This window comes from Falco biarmicus, chromosome 5, assembly GCF_023638135.1.
Source record: "Falco biarmicus isolate bFalBia1 chromosome 5, bFalBia1.pri, whole genome shotgun sequence".
Lineage (NCBI taxonomy): Eukaryota > Metazoa > Chordata > Aves > Falconiformes > Falconidae > Falco > Falco biarmicus.
Genome location: NC_079292.1, coordinates 31,441,816 through 31,465,040, shown reverse-complemented (window position 1 = coordinate 31,465,040; position 23,225 = coordinate 31,441,816). Strand labels below are relative to the sequence as shown.

The window sequence follows — 23,225 nt, the reverse complement described above, 5'->3', positions numbered from 1 at the left end:
TGTGACCAAGAGGTATCTTAGCTTCAGAATTAGCAAATACAGTCCTGCACATACAAATGTATAGCATGATTTACCTATGCCAGGTGTGTAGCAACAGACACATGCTTGTCTCTTGGTAGTGATCGTGAACACAATATGTCGATCTGCCTTACTCATTGTAAGAAAACATGATAAAAAGCAATTTGAAGCCTAAGCAAATGGATTTCACCCAGAAATATATGACTATCAAAATACCTTTTGTAGACTATTCTGCATGTTACAATTGCTTAATGAATTTGCCCTTGAAAAGCACATCTGTGTGTGGTCTGCAGTATTTGAAGAATTACATGTTTGTTTCCTTTTTGCCCTCACAGCACTTAAGTAAGTTTGTCCATTCTTAGCAACCTAGCACTAACAGGAATTCTAAATATGTTTTCATTTAAGTATCTGATGCCAAACTATCCTTAATGTTTTCATTGTGGCCCCTAAACATGATGCAGAAAACATCTCCCAAACCACATCAGTGGCAGTTGTCACCAATCACTTTGAAAAAACATCTAGGTGGCATCAGTCAAGCTGAGTATAAAGGTCTTATTTTTGTGTCACATTATGTTGAATTAAGTTGATGCATATCACAGAACATACAATTCAATTAACACTGCAATCACAGAGGGCAAACTCCTTTTACAGTTACTCTTCTTTTTGCTCATGAAGCTCCACTGTACTTTCCATCCTGTTTTCTAGATGGGCTTGAAATTGATGGCAGAGGATGAATGTTTAATGAAATACTTGAAGCTCTACCTCTCACAGCCCAGCCATTTGAATGGCATCTCTCTGACACTGCATTGTCTTCTGGGAAAGGTCTTATTAATATATTTATGTTGGTGAAGCACTTTGAAGGTACAAGGCTTTATGTAAGCATTTGTCATGACTGTGAGAGGGTTTTGAGAATGTACAAGTCTCTACAACAACTGCTAAATATTGGGGAGGCAAGCACTAATGAACTGCATTCCTTGAATCCTTTTTTCCTTGCTGCTGTTAGCTCTGCAGTCCTTGTGAATATGTGGAGGTGATTTATCTAATAGTCCTTCAGTCTCATATGACTGAGAGCATGGGAGGGAAGAGTGGTAGATATTGAAAGGTTATTCACTTTTACCAAGCCTGACATGTAATCGTTTGGGCACAGAGTGTTAAAAAACAGATGATAGGAGTTTGCTCCTCTGTGTCATCTACCAGATGTCACTGCCATTAACTTTTATCTGAGTACACACTGCATCCAATATCTGTTATCACTCTAGTACAGAAGGCCAGACAGACAACTTCTTTTCTCACAGCAGTGTGAATCATACTGAGAGTCATCTGAATACTTCAGCTGATTTCCCTCCAGACGTTTTGTTATATTGGCACTTAAATTGAAAACCTGTTATAGCAAACATTCCAAGAAATTTTAGGGAAAGTAAGGAAGAGCAGAAACAGCTCTTTCCCTTGAAAACAGTGGAGAAGCAGAGCCTTAGTCCACACAGAAAAGGATGTTTGACCTGCAAGTATCTACCACCAGGAGTTCTGCAGACCTCTTAACAACTGCCATCACATATGACTCTATGCATTATCTGATCAGGCATCCACCATGGATAGGTTACCTGACAGATGCATGCTCGTATCACAGTGGGTTGTGATGGATATATTTTGTACTGGGCTTCTGAGAAGTCTGCTGGAAAACACCAGGAAGATGCACAACACCTGCTGTCCTACATGATGCACAAACCCAAGCAGGAGAGGTGCTACCGTATTTCCTTGCAAAAGGAAGGGTGAGATGCAAGTGTTCTGCAGCTGGGGAGTGGAACACCTGTTCTGTGAAGCTTGACATGCGCTATTCATGAGGATTGTTCTTTCCTTCCTCTTAAAAAAAATAAAAGTTGAAGGAAGGAGATGGGAAACTGGGCCTGAAATGGGTAAATGTAATACCTCAATATGCTTCATAGAAGTTGGATACTGGAAAAGTTAGTAAGCCAACCAGCTTATTCAATCCTCAGCACTGAAACTTGCAGAGCTAAGAGGAAAGGACATTTTTACAAATGTCACTGCAAAGTCACAGCAGCAAATCATTGTCATTTTCTGTTATATCAGAGATGGACAGATGATCTAATAGGCCTTTTCCATCTTTAATAATAACACTTTGGTCTTACACAGCTTTGCAGATAGCACAGTGCTTTGCAAAGAAAAGTATCATTATCCCTATGGAGATGCTGTCAGAGTGTCAGACAAAGTTTGAAATGGGAGGCTGCCTTTATTTCGCTGTGTATTATATTGGATCACTATGTTTTCTGCATGGTGTTCAAGTTTTCTTTCTTCTTACACCCAATTAAAACTTTAAAATGTTAAATCTAAGGGCGTTTAATTTTCAGGTTTTGTGGCAGTTACATACAGTAAATGCACAACGTTCAACATTGTAAGTGCAGCATCTGTCCTGAAAAGGAACTGAATTTGATAGTGAGACAGGTAACAAAACAGAGGTTCTTAAGTCTGAGAATAAGCAAGACTGGTTTGAAATTCTTCAGTTAGTTAAACCAGTTAATTAGCTGGTTGTCATCTTGAAATTGAAGATGTTGAAATGTTGTGATTTTAAAGATAAAACCATATGACTCAAGTAGGAAAGTTATGGTACTGTTTCAGGCTATTAGAATTAGGCACTTCTTTTCTCGCCTTTTATACTCAAACTGCTGACAAACCCACTGTATACCTTTGTTGAATATTCTCCTTCTTAACTCAGTCTCTGGAAGAGACACCTAACTTAGGAGGTCAGAGGCATTCTTGTGTTGTTACAAAAAGAATGTAATTGGCTTATTTGAAATCAAAAGGGAGCTTGTCTTGCTTCATCTCAGAACGTCTGGCTTTACAGATACTAAATTCAAATACAGAGGACAGTAGACAAGAAGGAGAGGTTCCATGGTAGTGTTAAATTCAGGCTCTGCTGGGGCTCTTCTGTTTCTGCACAGTATTCATTCTGAGAGCAGAAAAACTTGTCTTGCTTATTTGTCAAAAACATAATTATTACCATTTGACTTTCAAATATGAAAGGGCATCTTGAGGTTAAACTGTGCTGACAAAGTAGATCCTACACTTGGTGCTAAGCATCTAGTGATCCATGCACAAAATAATAATAATAATAATAATAATAATAATAATAATAATAATAATAATAATAATAATAATAATAATAATGTTGATTCTTGACACTGGAACAGGCTGTCCAGAGAGGCTATGTAGTCTCCTTCTCTGGAGACATTAAAAACTCACCTGGACGTGTCCCTGTGAAACCTGCTGTAGGTGAAACTGCTTTGGCTGGGGGTTGGACTAGATCTCCAGAGGCCCCTTCCAACCCTGACCATTCTGTGATTCTGTGATTCTAGACAAGGCATATTCCTAAAGACCTTGTAGAAAGTTACAAGGCTGAAGGAAGGAATAGTGGACAGTTCCCCACCTGCCTCTTAATGTTATTGTGGGGAGGTTAATTGCTCAAGTATAGGATATTTTAAAATGCCTAATAGAAAAGAGTCCAGAGTACGCAAAAGCACTGGGCTTGGATGTTGAACATACAGTGGCATTTGTCTGAATGGTGTTTTTTTAGACGTTTGAGAAAGATCCTGAGAGGGATCAAAATCATCTTAGAATTCTTGTTAAAAAGGCTTAAGCATAATTTATATCACTTAGATGCTGGAAGTATTTTCCATGTACCTGCAAGTGATTCGTTCAGATAGCTGATGTATCAGTCATTCGCATGTGTTGAAGTATATTTGAAGTGGACGAGCTAAAGCTAAAGCTAAAGCTACAAGACAAAGAGATGTTTTGGATGGAAACTGCAGAAGGAATTCCAGGGAATTCAGCCATAATCATGGAGCACTCCCAGTTATAAAACTGTAATCTGGGAGGGTTTGCAAATGGATCTGCAGAATCAGCTGAATGGTGTGAAAGGGCCACAGAACATGCTATACATTAATTTTTCCTGCATTGTTCTCCACCTGGATTTTATGTACTTACTTATTTTTCTGACTGCTAGCATCAGTGAATGCATTATCCAGCAGCAGAAATTACATTTCTCACTGGGACTCTAGACAGAAGCTTTGCTGTAGTCCTGGGTAATACCTTATTTCCCTTTCTCCCCCCACTTTGCAAACCAACAGTGACAAAAATTATTATCTGATGGCTGCTACAAACCAGGATCAGGAGCTCAGGGAAGCTATAAGATGGCTGTATCAAAATATTTCATCATTAGTGTCATAGAAGGACCTTCAGAACTGAGACCAGCATTTTAACAGTCATAAGGAAAGAGCAGCTCTCACAAAGAAGAGGACAGCTTTTTTGCTAAAAGGTTGAGGTATAGTATGCCATGCTGGGGTCTCCTGGCTTTGTTGTGCCCAACCACATAGAAATAAAATATCTTGCTTTCCAGAAGCCTGAGAAACATATATTTCTGAAAATGTTAAAGACAAACATTTAGGAATAGTGACCTGAGAAGGAAAGGGATTAGCAATTGTCTCCATTTTTTCCCTCTGTCAGCTCTTAAACACCAATTTAGACCATGTCAGGGATTACCATAGTAACCATTTAACCTCTTCTCAGAGCCTGTTGTGTTTCAGTTTAGTTCAACAACGATCTTAACTGGCATTTGAAGCACTTTGCATTGTACCTGTGACAGGAATTAACATCAAATGTCTTTAGAGAAATCACAGTTAGAATCTAGAACATAATACTGTATTTTCAGTTTGGTGGTATTAGGCTTTTATTGTTTCTATGTTAATATTTTAAGAGGTAGAGTACATGAATTTAGGATGTGTTACCAGGCCTTATTTCTAGGGTAAATGGATGACAGACAGCAATAACTTGTTCCTACAGTTATGAAACTCAGCCTTCCACCAAAGGCCAAAGAAATTCCTGACATTGGCTGATGTGGTGTTGGTGTGGTGCAGATGGGTGGTTTTAGTGCAATCAACACTCTACTTCTTCCCTCTTTCTTTTCCGTGGTGTTCTGCAGTTTTCTCTCATTCTTACCATCATAACTAAAGAAACACTCAGGACATTATGATTTAATTTGTATTATAAAAACATTTGGAATAGCATAGCCTTTTTCTCATGTTCATGTCTAATTCAGTCTGAGCAGGATGGTGTTGTACAGCGTAACTTGCAGAAAAAAAAAACTTTTTACAGAATATTTCTATTTCTGCATTTTATGCATACTTCCCTTATAGGTTAATGGAGAACTGACATTTCTAGTTTTTAAGATCCTGCAGTCTACAGACACAGAGTTCTTTCTGAAGGACTGATTATAGCTAGTCTTTCACTTTCAATCAGACAAAACAAAGCAAATATTATTATTCTTGAATGTTCATCAGTAAGTCTTAAATCATACATAAGATTTAAAGAGATGAGCAAGATCCTTTTCTGTACCTTCTCTGAGCGTGAACATTTATAATGGTGGTGCTATACAACTCAATTTTTTTTAACGTCCTTGTCATCTAGAATTCCAATAGTAAGGAATTTTACTCCAAGAATGATGCCATTGTCTAAAGGTCAAACCATTTCTCTCTCTCTCTCTCCCTGTCTTCAGACTTTCATAGCACTGGCTACATGAAGGGAGAAAATCATAAAATGCTGACTGGTCTCTTAGTTTCTTAGTCTTTTAAGGTTGGGGGTTTTGGTTTGGTTTGGGTTTTTTTTTTCCTAGCTTCTATTATCACACACCCGAGTGAGTCAGTTAATTATTAAGTTGCACTTTTTTAACTTCCAGTCTAATGCTGTGTTCCTTTTTAGTATCTATGTTGACCAGAGATCAAACTTCTGTGAATCACTCCACCTCCTCACTTCTCAGCATGTTCTTGCTCTGTTTGTCTCTGCATATGAGATGTAGACCTGAGTGTGGAGCAGAAATACATCTTTTTTTTTTTTATGATGCATCTTCTGTGATGGAAGCTTTTGTGCAGACTTTAGTAGTTTTGTGAGCAGCCTTTAACTGCACCAACTGTGACTTTTTGTTTCAGATGGCTCAATGGCTGGCTTACTTGCTAGATGGATGGAGTGGTGCTGTAGTTGTTTCATCCCTTCCACTGGCAGACTTTCCAGGGCATGGTTTTATTCTGTGGGGCTTAAGTATGATCACTGCCACAGAATTACTGCTCCTGCTGTCCCCTTAGAGCAGAACACAACTGACTGAACAAGCATCAGTGCGCAGATGAAATTGATAGCTGATCTTTTGGACCCAGATATTGTCTATATGTGTTTCTTGCTGGCCAAGCACTAGATGAAAAGAAATACCTGAAACTGAATCCAGTGATATGGAGGCCAAAACATTTTCCTTGAGCATTATTTCTGCAATTACAATTATAGAAATAGTGCCAAAAGTAGGAGTTTTCCAAACTAGCAATCAGATAGAAAGTTCAAAGTGGTGTGTTGTTGCTGCTTGATCGGCTGGACGTATTCACCTACAACAGAACAGAATTAGGAGTTACTGCCACCTTTCACTGTCACTGATAATGGCAACTAAATTTGGGAACCCTTCTTAGTGCCTTTTTCCACTTGTGGCTGGCCTTGAGTTCAAATCTCTTCTTCTTAGATAGAGACCTTGACATAATATTCTAACCTAAGTCATTCCCTGGGTGATTACCATTATGTGGGTTTATTACTTGCTTTTGATGCCACCGGCACAGAACATGGCACTGCGGCTTCTCAGTGGTATGGATGGCAGTGGGCAGACAGCTCCTGAGCTTCCCATTAGATCCTTAACCGACTTTAGGTGCTACTTAAATTACTTCTGGTAATCTTCAGAGCTACTGAGCTGTCTGGAATCCAGTTATTTTACCTTTCTTTTTCCATATCTTTTTTCAGTAACTGAAAATTAACAGGAGGATCTCTGCCGAGTGGAGCTCAGGCTTCAAAACTGGCAGCAGCTCATTTTCATGTGGGCGCCCTGAGGTCTGCAGCTGACATCCCCTGTCTGTTAATGCCCAGCCCAGAATTAGGTAGCAGTGGATTATGCTGAAAGTGTTTTTACTCTTTCAGACTTTCACATTAATCAGTCAGACTGAACATAAATTTTCTGTGATGTTTTAGAGAAGGCAAGTTTTCTAGGAGATACGGGTCATTTGAATTAATTTTGATTACTCTAATATTTTGCTTGTACTTACTGTGCAGAAAATAGGTACAACAATTACATGTCTGTGACACAAAGTACGAGCTGCAGTTCTTCCACAGCACATCTCTGTAACCAGTGATTTTTTTTTCTTGTCATAGTAGATTTTCATCCCTGCATTTTCTTTTTCTATCACTCTTAGTCATGAATTTGTATATGACATTACATCAAAGCCCTCCAAAAGATGCCACCTGTAACTTCACGTGCCATCCAAATATGTGCATGCTTCCCCATCCTCTTTTTTTTCATGAGGACCAATTTGTCTCATTGCAATTTGATATAGCAAATGATGATGTTTCTCTAGCTATAGAATCTCATACTTTTCTACACACCCTTTAAATCATTGAATCATTTAAAATCTCTAAAAAGACATGATTATTTCTTCAGAATGTCTGTCTGTGATACTAAACTATTAGTTGATTTCTTAGTGGATAAATGTATGCTTTTAGTTTTATCCATCAGCCTAAAGGAAAAATATGCACATTTAGTGTATTAAAAGTTACAATTTTTGTGATGAAAAACATAACATCCAAAAATTAATATTTTCTGAGATATGATAGCTGTAAATCAGAACAGATTTTAATTAAGCTGTACAAGATCTGCTGCAGCAATCATATGTTACAGAATGACTTGGGAATATTGGCTTCCTGTTTGGACCTCAGCTGCAGAGTTCTACAATTGGCTTAAGTTCCTGCAAGCACAAACACTGGTCACATTATGTAAGAATTCATGGCTCTGAAACTTTCCTGTTTATATGTTCCCTAACATGAAAACTCGCTGTTCATCAGCCTTTGAGCGCAATAAATACATATAAAGCTAGCTGTGAATATCTTGTGTGTAAACACTGGGACATGCTCCTTAGACTTTTTAGCTCACCTGTTCATTGATTCCTTGGGTGTGTTGCCCGACACTGTATGAGCTTTTACAACTTACTGAGGACAACAGGCCTTTAAATGTGATCTACTTTATTTTCACTGAGCCAGACTAGCTAACATTAAAATTTTCTTTCTGTAAAAAAAAAAAAAAAACCAAAAAAACCAAACATGTCCCATTTTAAAAAAATTTGTTTTGTTTAGAAATACTACTGTTTCCTATCAAATTGGGTATTTTTATAAATGAGGTGAGGTTCTCTGCTCTAAATCTGGAGGACTCCTAGATCTTCAAGGAACATTTTAAAGAACCTCCTATAATTAAACTTGATCTAGAAAACAGGCAGCATCCTGGAGATTGTACTGTTCCCCCTGGGCCAAGCTGGGAGGTAGGTGGCACAACAAAACCCCCTTACAAGCTTGAAAGTTAGACCTTCCTTGGTTTTGGATCGAGGAGCTGTGATTCTCAGCCCATGGCATTTTGTTCTGGCTGCTTGGCCATAGCCTGCAAACTCCAAAAGCTCAGATTTCCTCATGGCACCCTGACTTTCAGCGTTATCCTGCATGGTTTTAGTCGAAGTTCACCAAACCAGGTCTCCTGTGACACATATTAATATCATCTAATCAGAAGTTTCTGGAAGTCCCACTGGAAGAATCCACGTGAGACCTTGCTGGCAAAGGATACAAAGATAAGGCTGCTGACAACGGACCAGTGTTTGCTGGTAGTAGCAGTAGCAGTAGGCAGCTTTGCACCTCCACTGGAAAACTTAGAGGGTCTTCAGACCCAAAGAGTTTGCAAGTTACTGATTTTACAACATCAGTACATGGAGAAAACAGCACATCCCTTATAGCTTCAGCAGTTACTCTATCGGTTAAAAATTTTACTTTATTTGTTATTTGGATGTTACTGGATTCTACTCCAAGTCACTGATTCTTGCTGTGCTCTTCTTCAGTAGATTCAAGCCGTTACATACACGATGCTTCCTCTTCTCTACAGTGTTTATGTACTGTAATCAAGTGCATAAAAACCTGCTGGTTTCTTTGATCTGCTTGTTGTCTTTCATTAATTGATAATGTGTGGTCATCATAGCAAGGACTCTGTTCATGCCAGATTTTTAAGACAGTACCACATCCAGTGGTACACCTTGCAACTAAGAAATCAGTGACTGATCTGATTATCAATTACAGTTCTTTGCTGTCTACTGACCATGTATATTTTTGGATATATGCTGCAATCCCAATCTGTAATCTAAAGCATTGGAGTCAATTGCTTTTGGAAACTAGGACACTCTTGGTGTAGTAGAAACTACATTAACTAAGCATTAAGGTGTCCATACTTACTATAAATGGTGTTTTCAAATCAAGCCAGGGTATGTACTGTGGCTTCCTGTACCCTGTCACAGGAGGACAAGGACTTTCTGTAGAGCAATGCACATATAATAGTGTAATAGTTATGGAAAAGCTTTGTGATTTGACTACTCACAGTGTCTGATAAGCAAAAAAACCCCTTCCAAATGTATTACATTTCCTTTCGATGTTGTACTTAGACTACTCACTAGACTAGCCTTTTGACATGCTATAGTTAATAAGTTTTCCATGCTGTCAAAAGTAATAATATTAATGTGCCATTCAGTTAAATTAATTTTGTTTTGTGGACTGGCCTGCATAAACGTCAGTGACATTTAGAAATATGATCAGGCAGGAACTGAGGAAAAGCCAAGTGGCAAAATAGAGCAAGATGCAATCATTAAAGCAGAGCAGCCAGCTGCAAGCATTTGTGGATAGGCAGAGAGTTACACAAGACCAGGCTATGCTGCTCAGGCATATATGTTGCTTTTAATTCATTCATCCCTTTCTCATTTATTTAAGAAATTAATTTTCTTCTTGTTCAATTAAGAACTCAGTATGTTTGGTAGCATGGTCTCTTGTCTGGAAATGAAAGAGTGCGTTTGTGCTAATCTTTGATTTCAAGTGCCTTCAGTCACAGCTTTTCTCATTTTGCAAGAGGCAGCTGATTGTAATGCTTTTAAACTGATGACCGTGAAGTGTCATTTTCTACTGCTAATAACAGTGTTTTATCTTTCCATTTCCTCTGCTTTTTAGAAAGCAGTAATAGAAAGGCTTTCTTTAAATGGGTTAAAAATGTAATGAAGAAGACTAAGAGGAGGAAGCTAACAAAACCTGACTTGTTAATTTTTTAATAACATCAGCTGGTTCAAACTATTGCACAACTTGCTTTCAAGTCAATTTACCATTGTGTTGGAGAATATTACATAATTGGGGCAGTTAAAAGAAATGCAGTCTACTACCTTTCTATATATATTGCAATAAGAAGACAGAGATTTGTGAAGAATTTCTATGTCAAGTACTGCTGTTTCAGGGGAAAAAATGAAGAAAAAAAGTAGATTTTTATTTCCATGGAAAGATCCTAGTAGGTCTGTTCCATTTAAGCAAAGGTAAAAAGTACAGAAGTTGTACCACAAAGGAGTCAGAGAGTAGCACTGTAGTAGGGAAATCAGTCAAAAGGAATATGCAATTAAAATGTTTCTTTTGGCTCTTCCTCACTCCTACTTTGTACTGTGACTATAGCCCTACAGATACCACCTCCTGATACCTTTAATAAATTCACTTAATTTGAAAGATTGTTACCTGTCTGCCCTAAAACTTCTCCCTTTTAAAACTTACTGCATGGATCTTTGCTTCTATTTCTGTTCTCTGTTCACCTAGCATCAGTCTCCCCTCCATCTCTTCTTTAGCCTGTTGTTACTGCTAGTCCCTTTTTTGCAGTGTCTGAAATGAGCCCTCTGGATCTTTTTCTCAAGAACTCTCTGTTTCTTCCAAGATCTCCTGCTATTTCACTTTGCTTTGCTTCTTAATTTAGTTGTTATGTGGCTTGTAACTGGACACTTAACGTTAACAGGAGCTTCCTTTTATGGCCAAGTTTGCACATTTAAAGGGAGTATAACCTATGAAGATACTTCTGAAATTATGTTAGTAAAAGCAAATGGGAGATACTTTAGATCACACTCTGTACTTTCATTTTGTAAGACAAGTGGGTTATTCCTGCGAATAGAGACTGATCCTTGAATAAGGAAATACGTAGTAGGGCACTTGTGTGGTCATATTTTATTGTTTTAAAATATTTTCTTCAAAAGTGCAGTAGGTACAGTCATGAAGAAGATTCTTCCTTTTCTCCAGAGGCATTTATTTAGCACCTATTTACTGCTAGCTGTATAACAGCATGACTGCTCTGTTCATGGGCATGAAATCCTTTTAGACAGCAAAGGAATTATTCTGCTTGTCAGATTAATGGTTTAGTTGTTAAAGTCTGTAAGTTTATATTGACTGGGTTGATCATTAACATTTTGCAAGCCTGAAATAGCTACTTCTGTAATCAACTTCTTGACTGAAAAGTCTGGGGAGAGTTCTCCCTCTCCTATTCACTCTCAGTACTTTATTCCAAAAGTAGTTCATAGACTTTGGGGTATAGTGGTACTTGCTGTGCATACATAGTCATGTGATAGTCTCCAAAAGTGCTATAATGGGCTGACAGATTAGCTCCAGCTTTTGTTTCTCTTTCCGGTTCTTCTTCAGCTTTTCCTGCTGCACCATCTATTTCTAGCCTGTTTATGCAAACCAGTTTTAAGAGCTTCTTTCTCACTTCCCACTCCTTTGCCTAATTGTGGCAGAATCGTTTTCATAATGTGGGGTCATCTAGTCACTAATTTGCAGGCATAAGAGAAAAAGATTGTCTTGCTTTCCTGATCATACCTATTTCAGGTCTGAAATTTTCTGTTTTGTTCTTTAACCATGGATTTATCAAAAATGCAATGCCTTTTAAGCTGGTAATGTTAAAGACAGCCGTTGTGGCAATAAAATTTCAGGTTTAAAGAAAAAAAGGGACCCCAACAAACTAGTATTTCCTTTTCCCAGTATGGTACCTGTTTGACCCAGGGGGTGTGGAGAAGCAATACTTTCCCAACTGTAGATCCCAGAGATGTGTATGGGTTGATAACTCTGCCCACTTCTATGGTGGCTTAACTGAAGTTTTGGCCCGTCCATGTAATCCATTTCTGCATCCATGTGATTCTGTTACTAGTATTATCGTGACACCTTTGTATCTTAGTGTATTCATGGCTTACATGCCAAGCAAAGAGATTTATTGATTTGAGATCGCCATGTATAGACAGAACTTCAGAACTGTCTGAAGCCTGTGGAAGTGGGAATTAGGATTAGCGATTCTGTCATTATAGTTTACCAGAGTTTCCTGAATTTGAAAGACTGTGATTTAGCTTATAACCCACCTTTATGCTGTCCCTGTTTTCTCCACAGAGTTTTAAAACATTTTGGTTTGCTGCAAAAACTACGCAGTGAACATTATGAGCTTCCATTGTAAATATTGATTGGTGGAAGATCGTATTTTGGCTCTTCACAGATAAACTACATCCTATTGTGTTTCTCTCAGGCTTATGCAAATATCCACAATCAAATATCCACAACCAAAACCAGGTATTGAAGTTGGAAGCCCACCTCACCATGTTTATAGTCTTCATCTACTGACTATTTTGGAGTCTTCAATCCAATGAGGAAAAAGTACATGGTGCTGTGGCTCATTTTTTGGTATTGTTTTACCAAGATAGATGAAAGCATCAACTTTCCGGTAATATCTTCCACAAAAATGTGGAGAATGGTTATACTAAGAAGATAGATACCTGTGTTAGAGGTTCTGCAGTGCAAATGAGAGTAATCTACATAAATAGTATTTTTCTCTGTAGCTCATTAGGAGAGTGTACTGTCAAGGAAAAAATGACTACTGACAAATATGAGATGAAACATGAGACAGGCAGAGTCATCTCTAAGAAGTCCAGGTTCTCAATAGGACTTCCAATAGCCTTTTCTAAGCTGAAGAAGTGTTAGCAGTGCTATGTCAGTTATGTTCTGCTCCATTGCATCCTCTTTAAATGTAAAGAAGTTATGAAGTTGCTTAGATGGGGAGAGCCTTTTGATTCGTATTTAGGCATTATACATGAATAGGTTATGTCTATGAACCTCCCAGTTGGAAGTTTCTAACACTAACTTACAGTTTCCATCAGAGATCAAAGTAATTTGCTAACATAAATTATTTATATATAGGGCTGAAAGAAATTAATAATAACAATAAGGCATCTCCATGAGATAATCACCATACCAGAAGCACTCATCTGTACCTTGTAGCCCTGCAGGGGTTTGTAATTATCTCCTGCAAACCACACCTCTAGTGATTGCTTTTTGTTGCTTCATTGCAGTGCTGCCACTTGCAGTATTTTGCCTGACAAATATAAAAACAAAAAAAACCAACCAAACCAAACCAGATTAGAAACAGAAAACCTGTGGCAGTCATGCAAAGAGAAAATATTAAAAGTACAAGAAATATTGAAGAATTGCAGTTAGTACAGATTTTAATAACAGCAAAGAAAGTACTAAACATGATTCTGTAGTCATTTAAAGAGGTACCTGTGCTTTTTCTTCAGGTTATTCACTGGAATGAGCTCATCACCTGCTGCCATTTCCCATGGCTTGCTGGTGATCTATGGGAAACTGTCTATTTACATGATGCTGGCTTCTCTGTGCTTCCTGCAGCTAAAATTACATTAAAAGAAGCTAAAAATGCATTAAGTTCTCTCATAAAATTACTCTTCTGTGTAGACAATTGTGGTATTTGCACAGAAGCATAACATGATTACAGATGGAGAAAAAAGCTGGTGAGAGGTGATGGTCTCAGTGGCAATAACTGTAAAGTACCTCCTCCACCTCTGCTGAAGCACTCAGATTAGAAAACACAATCCTAACACCATTTTATGCTTACTAAACACAATCTATTCTCAATGCAAGTACAAAAAAAACCCCACCAAACAAAAACTTAAAAAAAAAAATCCACTCAAAGGAACAATTAGAAGCATGGTATTGATTTAAAAGTACCTTCCAAAACAGGGATTTAGATACTCTGTCAATTAGGTACATTTCTGAGGAATAGAAAGGAATACAAGTTCCTGTTCTGCTACAACTAAAGCTCTGCCTGGTGAGTCTAGAGGCAAGAGCACAGCCCTTGACTATCAGGTGATATGTGAGTACAAAGGTCTCTTAAGATAGGGAAGTAAAACAAGCTTTCAAATGTATCCTTTTTCAGTCTTATTCACAGCCCCATGAATCAACCAGGCTAATTTAAAAGTCTGCTATGTAACAGAGCAGTGACCTCAGAGCGCACCGGGCAGCTGGGTGAGCTGTGATCATGATAACACGAATCAATGAGTAATTGATTTCTTCCATTCCGTACAAGCTGCAAGTGATAGATCAACTTCACCATTAGCCTATAGCCAATATGGAGTTCCAAAACTGAATGTCAGGGGAACAGGAGCATGTTTTGCTGTCACCATGCCATTGCAGGCTCCGTCAGAACTGAGCATGAGCTATGCAGATTGCACAGCTGAAATCCATATTTCCATGATCTGAATCTATGCTGGGGTTTATAACAGTATATGCAGACAGAGAGGAATAGGAGGTCCTTCCACAGCAGTGCAGTCCATGCTGTGAAAGACATCTTAGGTTATTCTAGATGTGAGTTAAAATTTTAAATTTTCTGATATTAGGATCTGTTCTTTTGAGCAAGGTTGTAACATCATTACAGCCCTCCTCGTCACATAGAGGTCTCTAAGATACTGCCCCCCCAGCTACCCCTTCTGCAGCCTGAAAAGTTCTAATATACTTAGCTGTTCCTTCTGCAGAAGCTGTGTCATATCTTTGATCATGCCTGCTGGTTTTCTTGGAATCTTTCACAATTCTACCATATCCTTTTTCATGTGGGAAGGACACCATAAGTTTTCAAGATATTGACACATGTGCATTCTGACAGTGTTTTTGTAAGTGATGCACACATTTAACATCATGAGCTATTTTGTGTGCTCTCTCTGAGCATTTCCTAACTATACATAACTGTGTTTGTTCTTTATGTTTCCTGACCACGGCTGATCACTGAGCTGTTTTGCAGGGAACTATCTATTACAAACCCTGGGTTTTGTTCCCAACTTGTAATAATCAATCCAGAGTTTGTCACTTTTTGCATTATTGTTGTAGTTTCTAAGTTTTTTTAAAATAAAAGGAACAGTAACTACATGGTGCTGTTCTTAATATATACCACTCTAGTCCATTGCTGGAAACAACAAAGAATCCCACATCCCCAAGGAAGTCTTCTGAGACCAGCCCATGCACCTTTTGATAAGGGAGGAAGATGTAAACTCTGAAGTATAGCCGAACATTTTACATGCATCCGTGAGATGGATGTGCTGCAGGTGCTCATCCAAACCTGGATAAAAAGTGATTGTGTGTAAGACCTATTGAGAGAAGAACTGCCACTGATGCTGAAAAATCGGCTTAGTGGATGAAGTTCTGTTTCTTTCAAATTGCTTGGAAACTCAAGGTCCCAGCTGGAAAGGAACATTTTGGTTCCTTTTACGTAGATGTAAAGTCCTTAGGACATGGGCTGTCTTTTCCCCTAGGAAATACCTACTACATCCATTGATACGTGAGTCAGTTGCTCTCAGTAGTGTTCCCCCAGCTTTTTAGGTAAGGTTCTGACTTTGCCTCTTTGAACCTGGTAAGTTGCTATATTCTTTTTGCATTTGTGGTGTGGGGGAAAAGTGCATATTTCCTGCAAAAAAAAAAAAAATCACCTCCTGTCTTAACAAAAAACTTGGTACACCCCCAAAACTTTTCAACAACCACCTTTCCAATATATTCTAACAAAACATTGGAACCAAAGAGATATATCTCCATAGAAATGTGCTTTATACTCTACTGCCTGAATAAATTGTGGAAACAGGCATATGCCATAAGAACTACTGCCTTTAAAAGAGAAACATTGCTGTCTGAAATGCTTTATTGGACTGTTCAGTGTAACCTGATTCTTCTTGTCTCAAAGGCAACCTTGTTACCCTCCTAGAGATAACATTGTGCCTGAAAAGAAGGAGGAAAGCAGCTTGGATCACCCTAGTGATCATTTCTAGCAGTATTCTCTTTTTTTCTCTCTCCCTCTCATATCTGCAAGTTCAAATCTGTTTTTGAACTTGGTCCTCCTTTTAAAACAAAGTTCCTGTAATTCTGAACTAATTCAGCCTTTCCCTCTTTGCCACAACTGTTAGGTAATAAGCAATTAACAGCAAAGGGTTGCATTTGGCAGGATCCCAGGTGATAGGCTGCAAGGCTGAAGGCAAAACCAAACCCTTCCAGCCATTCCTGTTGTGAGGAGGGATGCACTGAGTGCTTTCCTGGTCTATCTCTGCCTTTTTTTTTCTTTTTCTTTTTCTATGCCTGTCAGGTAAGAGAAAAGTCTTTTTTTATACTGAATGTTTTCTGCTTTGTGTTTTTGATACTTTTTTCTTTTGTGACAAAGTGTGATGAGAAAGATAAGAAAGACCCACAGAAAACAGTTTCATGGAAAATAGTCTAGTAGTTGCACATGAGTGCGTGTTAAATGATTGCCACCGAAACACAACTTGGAAAAAAAACCCCAAAAACAAATAATCATTACTTAGTTTACAGAGACCCTGATTGCCAGGGGTGAAATGCTGAGCAATATTACTTACTTTGCAGCCAGCACATAATGTCATTTGGCTCCATACAGGATAGTTGCTGTGGAACCCAGTTGCTGCAATGGGCTTGAGGTTGTAAAGAATTTAAGCTGGGCAACTTGTGGCAGGTATCTTATATTGACCATTTGAGTGTTTTGTTTAACAGTAGGAGTTTAGATATAATCCTGATAATTTTCTGTGGGACTTTCAAAACTGTTTTTTAAAGGTACAAAATATTATTGAAATATAACACCATGTCTTGTTTGCTTTCACAGCAAGAAAAACTGGGTGATATCTGCTTCTCCCTCCGTTATGTGCCTACTGCTGGCAAACTGACCGTTGTCATTCTGGAGGCAAAGAACCTGAAGAAGATGGATGTTGGTGGACTATCAGGTATGTGCATTAAAATCTGCCTGCAGATTTTACAGGCTTGTAAAGGCAGAATATCAATGCATTTTGCTGTTGGAGGTGTCTGGGTTGAGAAGGTAAGGGCTCTTGTTCGCTGAAAAAAGCAGTTGGTGTTTTCTGAAAGTTGGGGCCTGATGACTGAATATACATTCTAGTTTAAGAAAAGGAGATTTGTTATATATTGCATTCCACTACAAGACGAGGTCTGAGGAGTTAAACAGTCAGATGACAGTGCCAGCTCTCTGTACTTTCCTTCTCTCGTGTTGCCTGGAGATTAATACTGACTATTCAAGCAAGAGAAAAAAATCTGACTACAATTCATATTGTCTGTTTAATCTCACAAAATGTGAGCATTTCCCTGCAATGTTACTGATAACACATAATAGAGGAAATCACCACAGGTCACCATGCTGACTGCTGGTTGAGGTGCTAGGGTAATTGTTTCTACATTTGAAGGGCTCAGGTGTGATTGCTTCCATGCACAGAGCTGGGAGTGCTCTGCATTTGCATGTACACCAGCAATCAAAATGATAGTCTTGCACTTGCGGTAGTCCGTGAGGTTGCTATCTCCAACATGCTCAGTACCTACAAACAGCCTTCATAGTCTTTCCTTATAGTAAGGCTACACATCGTGAGCGAGATGATGTATGCCATCTCTAAGAGAGGGTGCAGTCAGCACCTGTGACATCAAGGCTGTGCCTCTGTGCTCTAGGGCTGTGTCCCAGGGATCTGGTGGAGCTTCGTGTGAGCTTCTGTTCCCTGCTGTGTCTGGAATTTGGACACAAATTACTGTCTAATCAGCCAATTAGCTGAGACCAAATTAAATAACAGCGTGGTTTATAAGGTGAGGTCTTTCCATGAGGATTTTATTTTATATACCTTCTGTTTGCAAGAGACAGTTTCTACCCACCATTGAGAATCGGGATATTTCCAGCGCAGCTCTAGAACTGAAAAATTTTACAGCTGTCACTAACACACAGATGATGTAGTTGCCAATTCTAAATTAGGAAGTGACAAGAAAAAAGTGTTCTGCTTTTTTTTAATTCTAATCTTAGCACAAGGTAAGAGTTATATTCGAAATACACGGAGAAATGGGAATCTGCTAAAAGTAAGCCTGAAGGTTTTATTTCCTGCTTTTGATCAACAATAATAGGAAGACCTTCACAAGGTGAGGGGAAACAAAAGTCTTTTACCAGTAACCATTTATCTTTTTTTTTTTCCACTTGCTTCTAAAGTCTTGCTCTGCACAGCAAGACATAAGAAACTAAAAGACATCAAAATATTGTTGTAGTCGTTACCTCAGTCCAGCCTAGCTTTTTCTTTTCTAAAATGGACACTGGATTAGGACACACCACTAACAGTTTCCCTAACACTCCTACTGACCCAACTATAAATTAATATTCTCAAGCACATTTACTTCCTAATTGTTTTCTAATGAAAGAGTAGATTCTCATGAGGTAGTGTGGAGTTTTTTGACTGAAATGTAGGCTCTGAGAGCCAGAGCATCAATATTCTTTTCCAAGCTTTGTGAGAATTGTGATGGATAATGAGTACTCGGCTTATAAGAAAAGAAAGGAGCAGGGGAAGCTGTAACAAACTGAAGACCTTCTCCAAACTTCAGATGGAAAACGCAATGTGTTGTGTTGGAAATAACTACAAGGAAATGAATGGGCTTACTCCTCTCTATGCTGAAGCACATAGAGGATATTTAAATATATTTCTAGGGGATGACAGGTTTTGTTCTCCTTTTCCAGGGCCATGCCAAACTAGAAACATCATGTTCTCTCAGAGACAAACAAACCCAATGGGATACCATGGTTGTAACAGGAATTCAAAAGTCACTGACAGTGATAAATGGCAGTTAGTACAGTATTCCTGAGGCAGTAATTATAGATGAAATAATGTTGGTTTAAAGTGGATCCAGTATCTTTCATTAGGGAATTTATCTTTTGAATAAATTATGCAGAAATAACTTTTGAAATCAAGCTGAGATTCTGTTGTCATTATTCACACTAAATAATACCTACTCACTCTCAAAGTACAGTACTGCTAAGTGGTAATGAAGGTGACAGGGTTTTATCTCGATTAACGAACACTTTCCCTGCTGGTTTTGTTATTTTCTCTAAATACAGAAATGGCTTTTTGGTTTGCAAAACTGAAAGTTTTGCATTGCAGTGGAGGTGTGAAAATGGTAACAATCAAATGTGATCTCAAACTGAATGTTACCTATACACGCAACAGCACTTACTGTCACTGAGGGAAAGCCATTAGCAAAAGGTGAAAATTATGCAATTGACACATGGGGAAAAAAATCTTAGAAGTATGTCAGAAATAGGCAAAAAGCATCTGGGTTTTGAGTTTAGAATATTTCTTTCTGTTACTCTCTGCTGTTCTGGAGAAGATGCTGGAAAAGCAGCAGGCGGACATTTGGAAAGGGCTCTGCTTTCTCTTGCGTTCAGCCTTTATGCTTCTCTGTGGAGTTTATCTGCCTTGCAGAAAGGAGGAGCAAGGCACTGATGCCTGCAGGAGGTCTGACATAGCACTGCCAAGCATTTGCAGCACAGCAGTGGGCAACCTTGCAGTTCCCTCTAGCTGCTTTTCTCCACATTTTGAGTATTACTGCTGCTACTAAATATCTGCTATACCTTTGCACCTCAACGATGTGGAAAGCATTTATGTTATCTTTAGTCCCAATACAAAGAACCAGTCACTGTGGCTCAGTAGTCTTCTGAACTTCTGTTTAGAAATATATTAAAACCATAATTGTGGGCAATCGGACTAGCTTGATTTTTAACATGTATGTTTACGTTGTGCAAATAGCCTGGTTGTGAAAGTACCTATCAAAAGCAAGAGACTGATCAAAGGAGATTGAGAGATTGAGAGTACTACCTTTTGTAGCATTTCTAAAGGGTTTCTACTGGTGAAACCTTAATCTTGCTAGTCAGTGTATATATCCTATTTAATGGTTACTACAGTTGCAAAAAAACCAGCCTTTATCTCCAGCATTTTGAACTTTTCCATAAATTTTATTAGCAGTCAAAAGCCAAGCACAAATTACTTGGAAACAGACAATAAAAGACAACAGACTAATCATCAAATTCATTAGACTCCTTGAACAAAACCAGATCACCCATCCGAGCAATAAACTCCCAGGTCTTAAATTTAATTGTAACACCAGGCTGTGACTAAAGCAAACCTTGGCTCAAACACTGGAAGTGTTCAGCCTGAGCTCATCAAGTCACCACAACAAGTGGAAATTATTGCTTCTAGTGAGCAAGGGCTTCTGGCAAACAATTACGCATGTTTTAAAATGGCATTTTAATTATTTAAATTATATTCAAATGTATTTTTAATGAATCTGACATCTGGCAGGTGATATGTAGGAATGTAAGCTCTAAAGAGATCGTTTTTATTTGTCTGAATTTGGTAAATTCAGGTTACATGCTTTATAGGTAACCTTCACCCAAAGTGTCTACTAGACGTAGCAGCTTAGGTCTTACAACAAAATCAAGGGAACTTAAACTCCCAAGACACCGTGTTGTTTGGGGGGTTTATTTCATTTAGATGATTTGCAAAATTGGAAGATTTCAAAACCCATTTGTAGTTTATTACTCCAAACAGGCCACAGAGACATAGTCTGACTAATTTTTTGATAAAGGCAAAATGCACCCTAGCAACGCCATTCAGTTCACAAGGGTTGTCTGTGAATTATGATATATTATTCAGGTTTACAATCCCTTCTGTTCCAGAAAGTGGGTAGGAATTATCTGTAGCTCCCCTATGAGATATTCATTTAAATCAAAGTGGTAGTGATTTCACATATAGATTTAAATGAGTATGAAACTTTTATCTAAATTCATTTTAATCTTGTTTTGTATATGTAGGTTTTACTTATTTTCTAAAGAAAAAATGGTTGCTTAACCCTCAGTACATCTGACTAGCAGCTAAATTTGGTCTGTGCAATAAAAGTGGTGTTTCTTTTTATTCCATAGGAAGATTCCCTATATTAATACACGTTTATGTAGGCAGTTTTATGGATTTCCATGTATTTAGTCATACCTTCCATTTGTATTCATTTTTGTTCCTAACATGAAATAAAAGCTTTCATTTCAACTTCCAGCAGCTTTCCCTGCTTTGACCAAGCCAATCATTAAAATAAATTACCTGAATACATTGAAAAGCATTTTCCCTCTGAACCTTCAGAAAGAGGCTTAGCCTGGCAGCTGGACAGACTGTTGTTATGGGTGTGTAGCTACCCAGACCTTTTGGCTTAAATGCCTGGGTTGTTTTTTTTAAGAACTTCAGTGGCTGTATTTATTACTGGTGAAATATTGTTTTGTATCAAAAAGTCATCTCTTAGTAGCTGATAATAAGCGTAAACCTTAACATAGCTTATCATCTTTCTAGGATTAATTTCAGTACGTTTTATTCATACTAAAAATCTTTGAAAGCTATTGTGGTTTTCTTCTCTATGTATTATTTTAGCATGATTAGCTTTTAGTGAATCTAATTACCAGGAATGTATCCTAGTAGCAAGCAATGTACCCTCCCCTTATCTCCTCAGCATTTCTGCTTCTCACCACTCCCCCCAGTCAGACCCAGAGATTCAGTGGGGAGCAGATGCCCCAGCTGGCATGGGCTCAGGTATTTCCTTAGGAACTGTTGCCAAGTAGAAAATATTATAGCAGACCCTAAACTACACCTATTTATGCCAAAGTAATGCTTAGGAAGAACTGCAAGGAGAAGAGGATTGTCACTGCATCCATGTACTCTTCCTTCTGCAGAAAGCTGTAGATACAGCTGTGAAGAGAAAGCAGCCCATAATCCAGTCCATTATGTGTGAAAGCTAATCTCAATATTTATGAGTTATAAATAGAAAATATATAGCACCTTTCTGTGTCTTCTGAGCAAATACTATAAACCAGAACCATCTCTGGGGACCAAATGATATTATAGCAGAAATAAAGGTAGTTTTCTACAATTAGACATTTATTTTAAATATTGCATTCAAATTCAAATTGGCTGGATGTCTCAGAAAATAATTGAAAAATTAAAAATTGTTTTGAGACCAGCTCTCTGAAGACAGAGTGAATGCTCATGAATTATGCAGGCAGAGCATTCACTTTAATAACTTCATTAAAGCATGAGAAACCTGAAAAGCTACCTAACACAAATGCAATATTATAGGAAGAGAAATATACCATTAGTGTCATGGCCTTGCTATAAGCTGTATTGTAAGCATAACTCAGTCAATATTGAGGGACAAGAAAACAATCTTATTAGAAGACAGAAGTAAAAATAAACAAAAAGCACCACCACCACAACAGCTGCATTTACATCTAGCCTAATCCTAAAGAATCCAACAGAGATCAGTACCAACAAATATTTTAAGATCTCTACTTACTGCAAGGATTTCTGCAACATCTGGTATCTCAGTATCTGTACTGTAAAACGCTGGCAGAAGTTCCAACAGTAGATGGCTGCAGCAGTACATCTCTAACGCTCACAAAGCGGTCTCACAGCATCACAGTATTCACTTTGGGCTCCTACAGTGGAGATGGAATGGGTCACCAGATCTCCATCATGTCAAAATCTCTCTCTCTCCGGCCTGGAAGAACACCCCTGCTGGTGATGTCTTCCTTAAGACTGAGCAGTAAGGAGTGGGGTCGTCTGAAACAGTCCTCTTTCAATGGGTAAATAAGGCCTTAGGGAGTTGTGTCTCCAAATCCCAACTCAAGCCTTCGACATCAGATCACCTTCCTCCTCAAGTTAAAAGCTGAAGAAGGCAACTCCAAAATCAAAATATATTCAAAATGACAATGTATTCATCATACAAGCCATGCTAAAGGAGACATTGATGCACATACTCCAAGCCATTTTGGAGTTTTTAGAAGAAGCTGTCAGGCAATTGTCCATTTTGGAGTGAGTACACAATTTCCACTGAATCATATGCTACAGGCTGTTGCACACAATAATATATTGTATTAGGTAAACCATCAAGTCCTACAAAAAAGCAGAGTCAAATTGTTCTTCTCTTTTTTTTCCTCCTATGCTTAAAGGGAGGAAAAAGGAGATTGTGCCTGCTGATTACCAGTGAAGTTGTACAAAACCTGTAGGCATTGTGCTGAGAAACCTTAGGACAAACACTGTGCTGAAAAAGTGCCTGGGCTCAGGAGGTGTTTG

General features: G+C 38.3%; 1 protein-coding gene across 4 annotated transcripts in view; it reads left to right on the top strand.

The window, feature by feature from the left end:
* Positions 1 to 23,225, top strand: part of SYT1 (synaptotagmin 1) — a 357,409-nt gene that overhangs the window by 285,595 nt on the left and 48,589 nt on the right. For all 4 annotated transcript variants that reach the window (XM_056340298.1, XM_056340294.1, XM_056340296.1 and 1 more), the window contains one exon: positions 16,910 to 17,027. In XM_056340298.1, the coding sequence (XP_056196273.1) occupies positions 16,910 to 17,027 (118 nt within the window). The remainder of the gene's footprint in view (positions 1 to 16,909; positions 17,028 to 23,225) is intronic.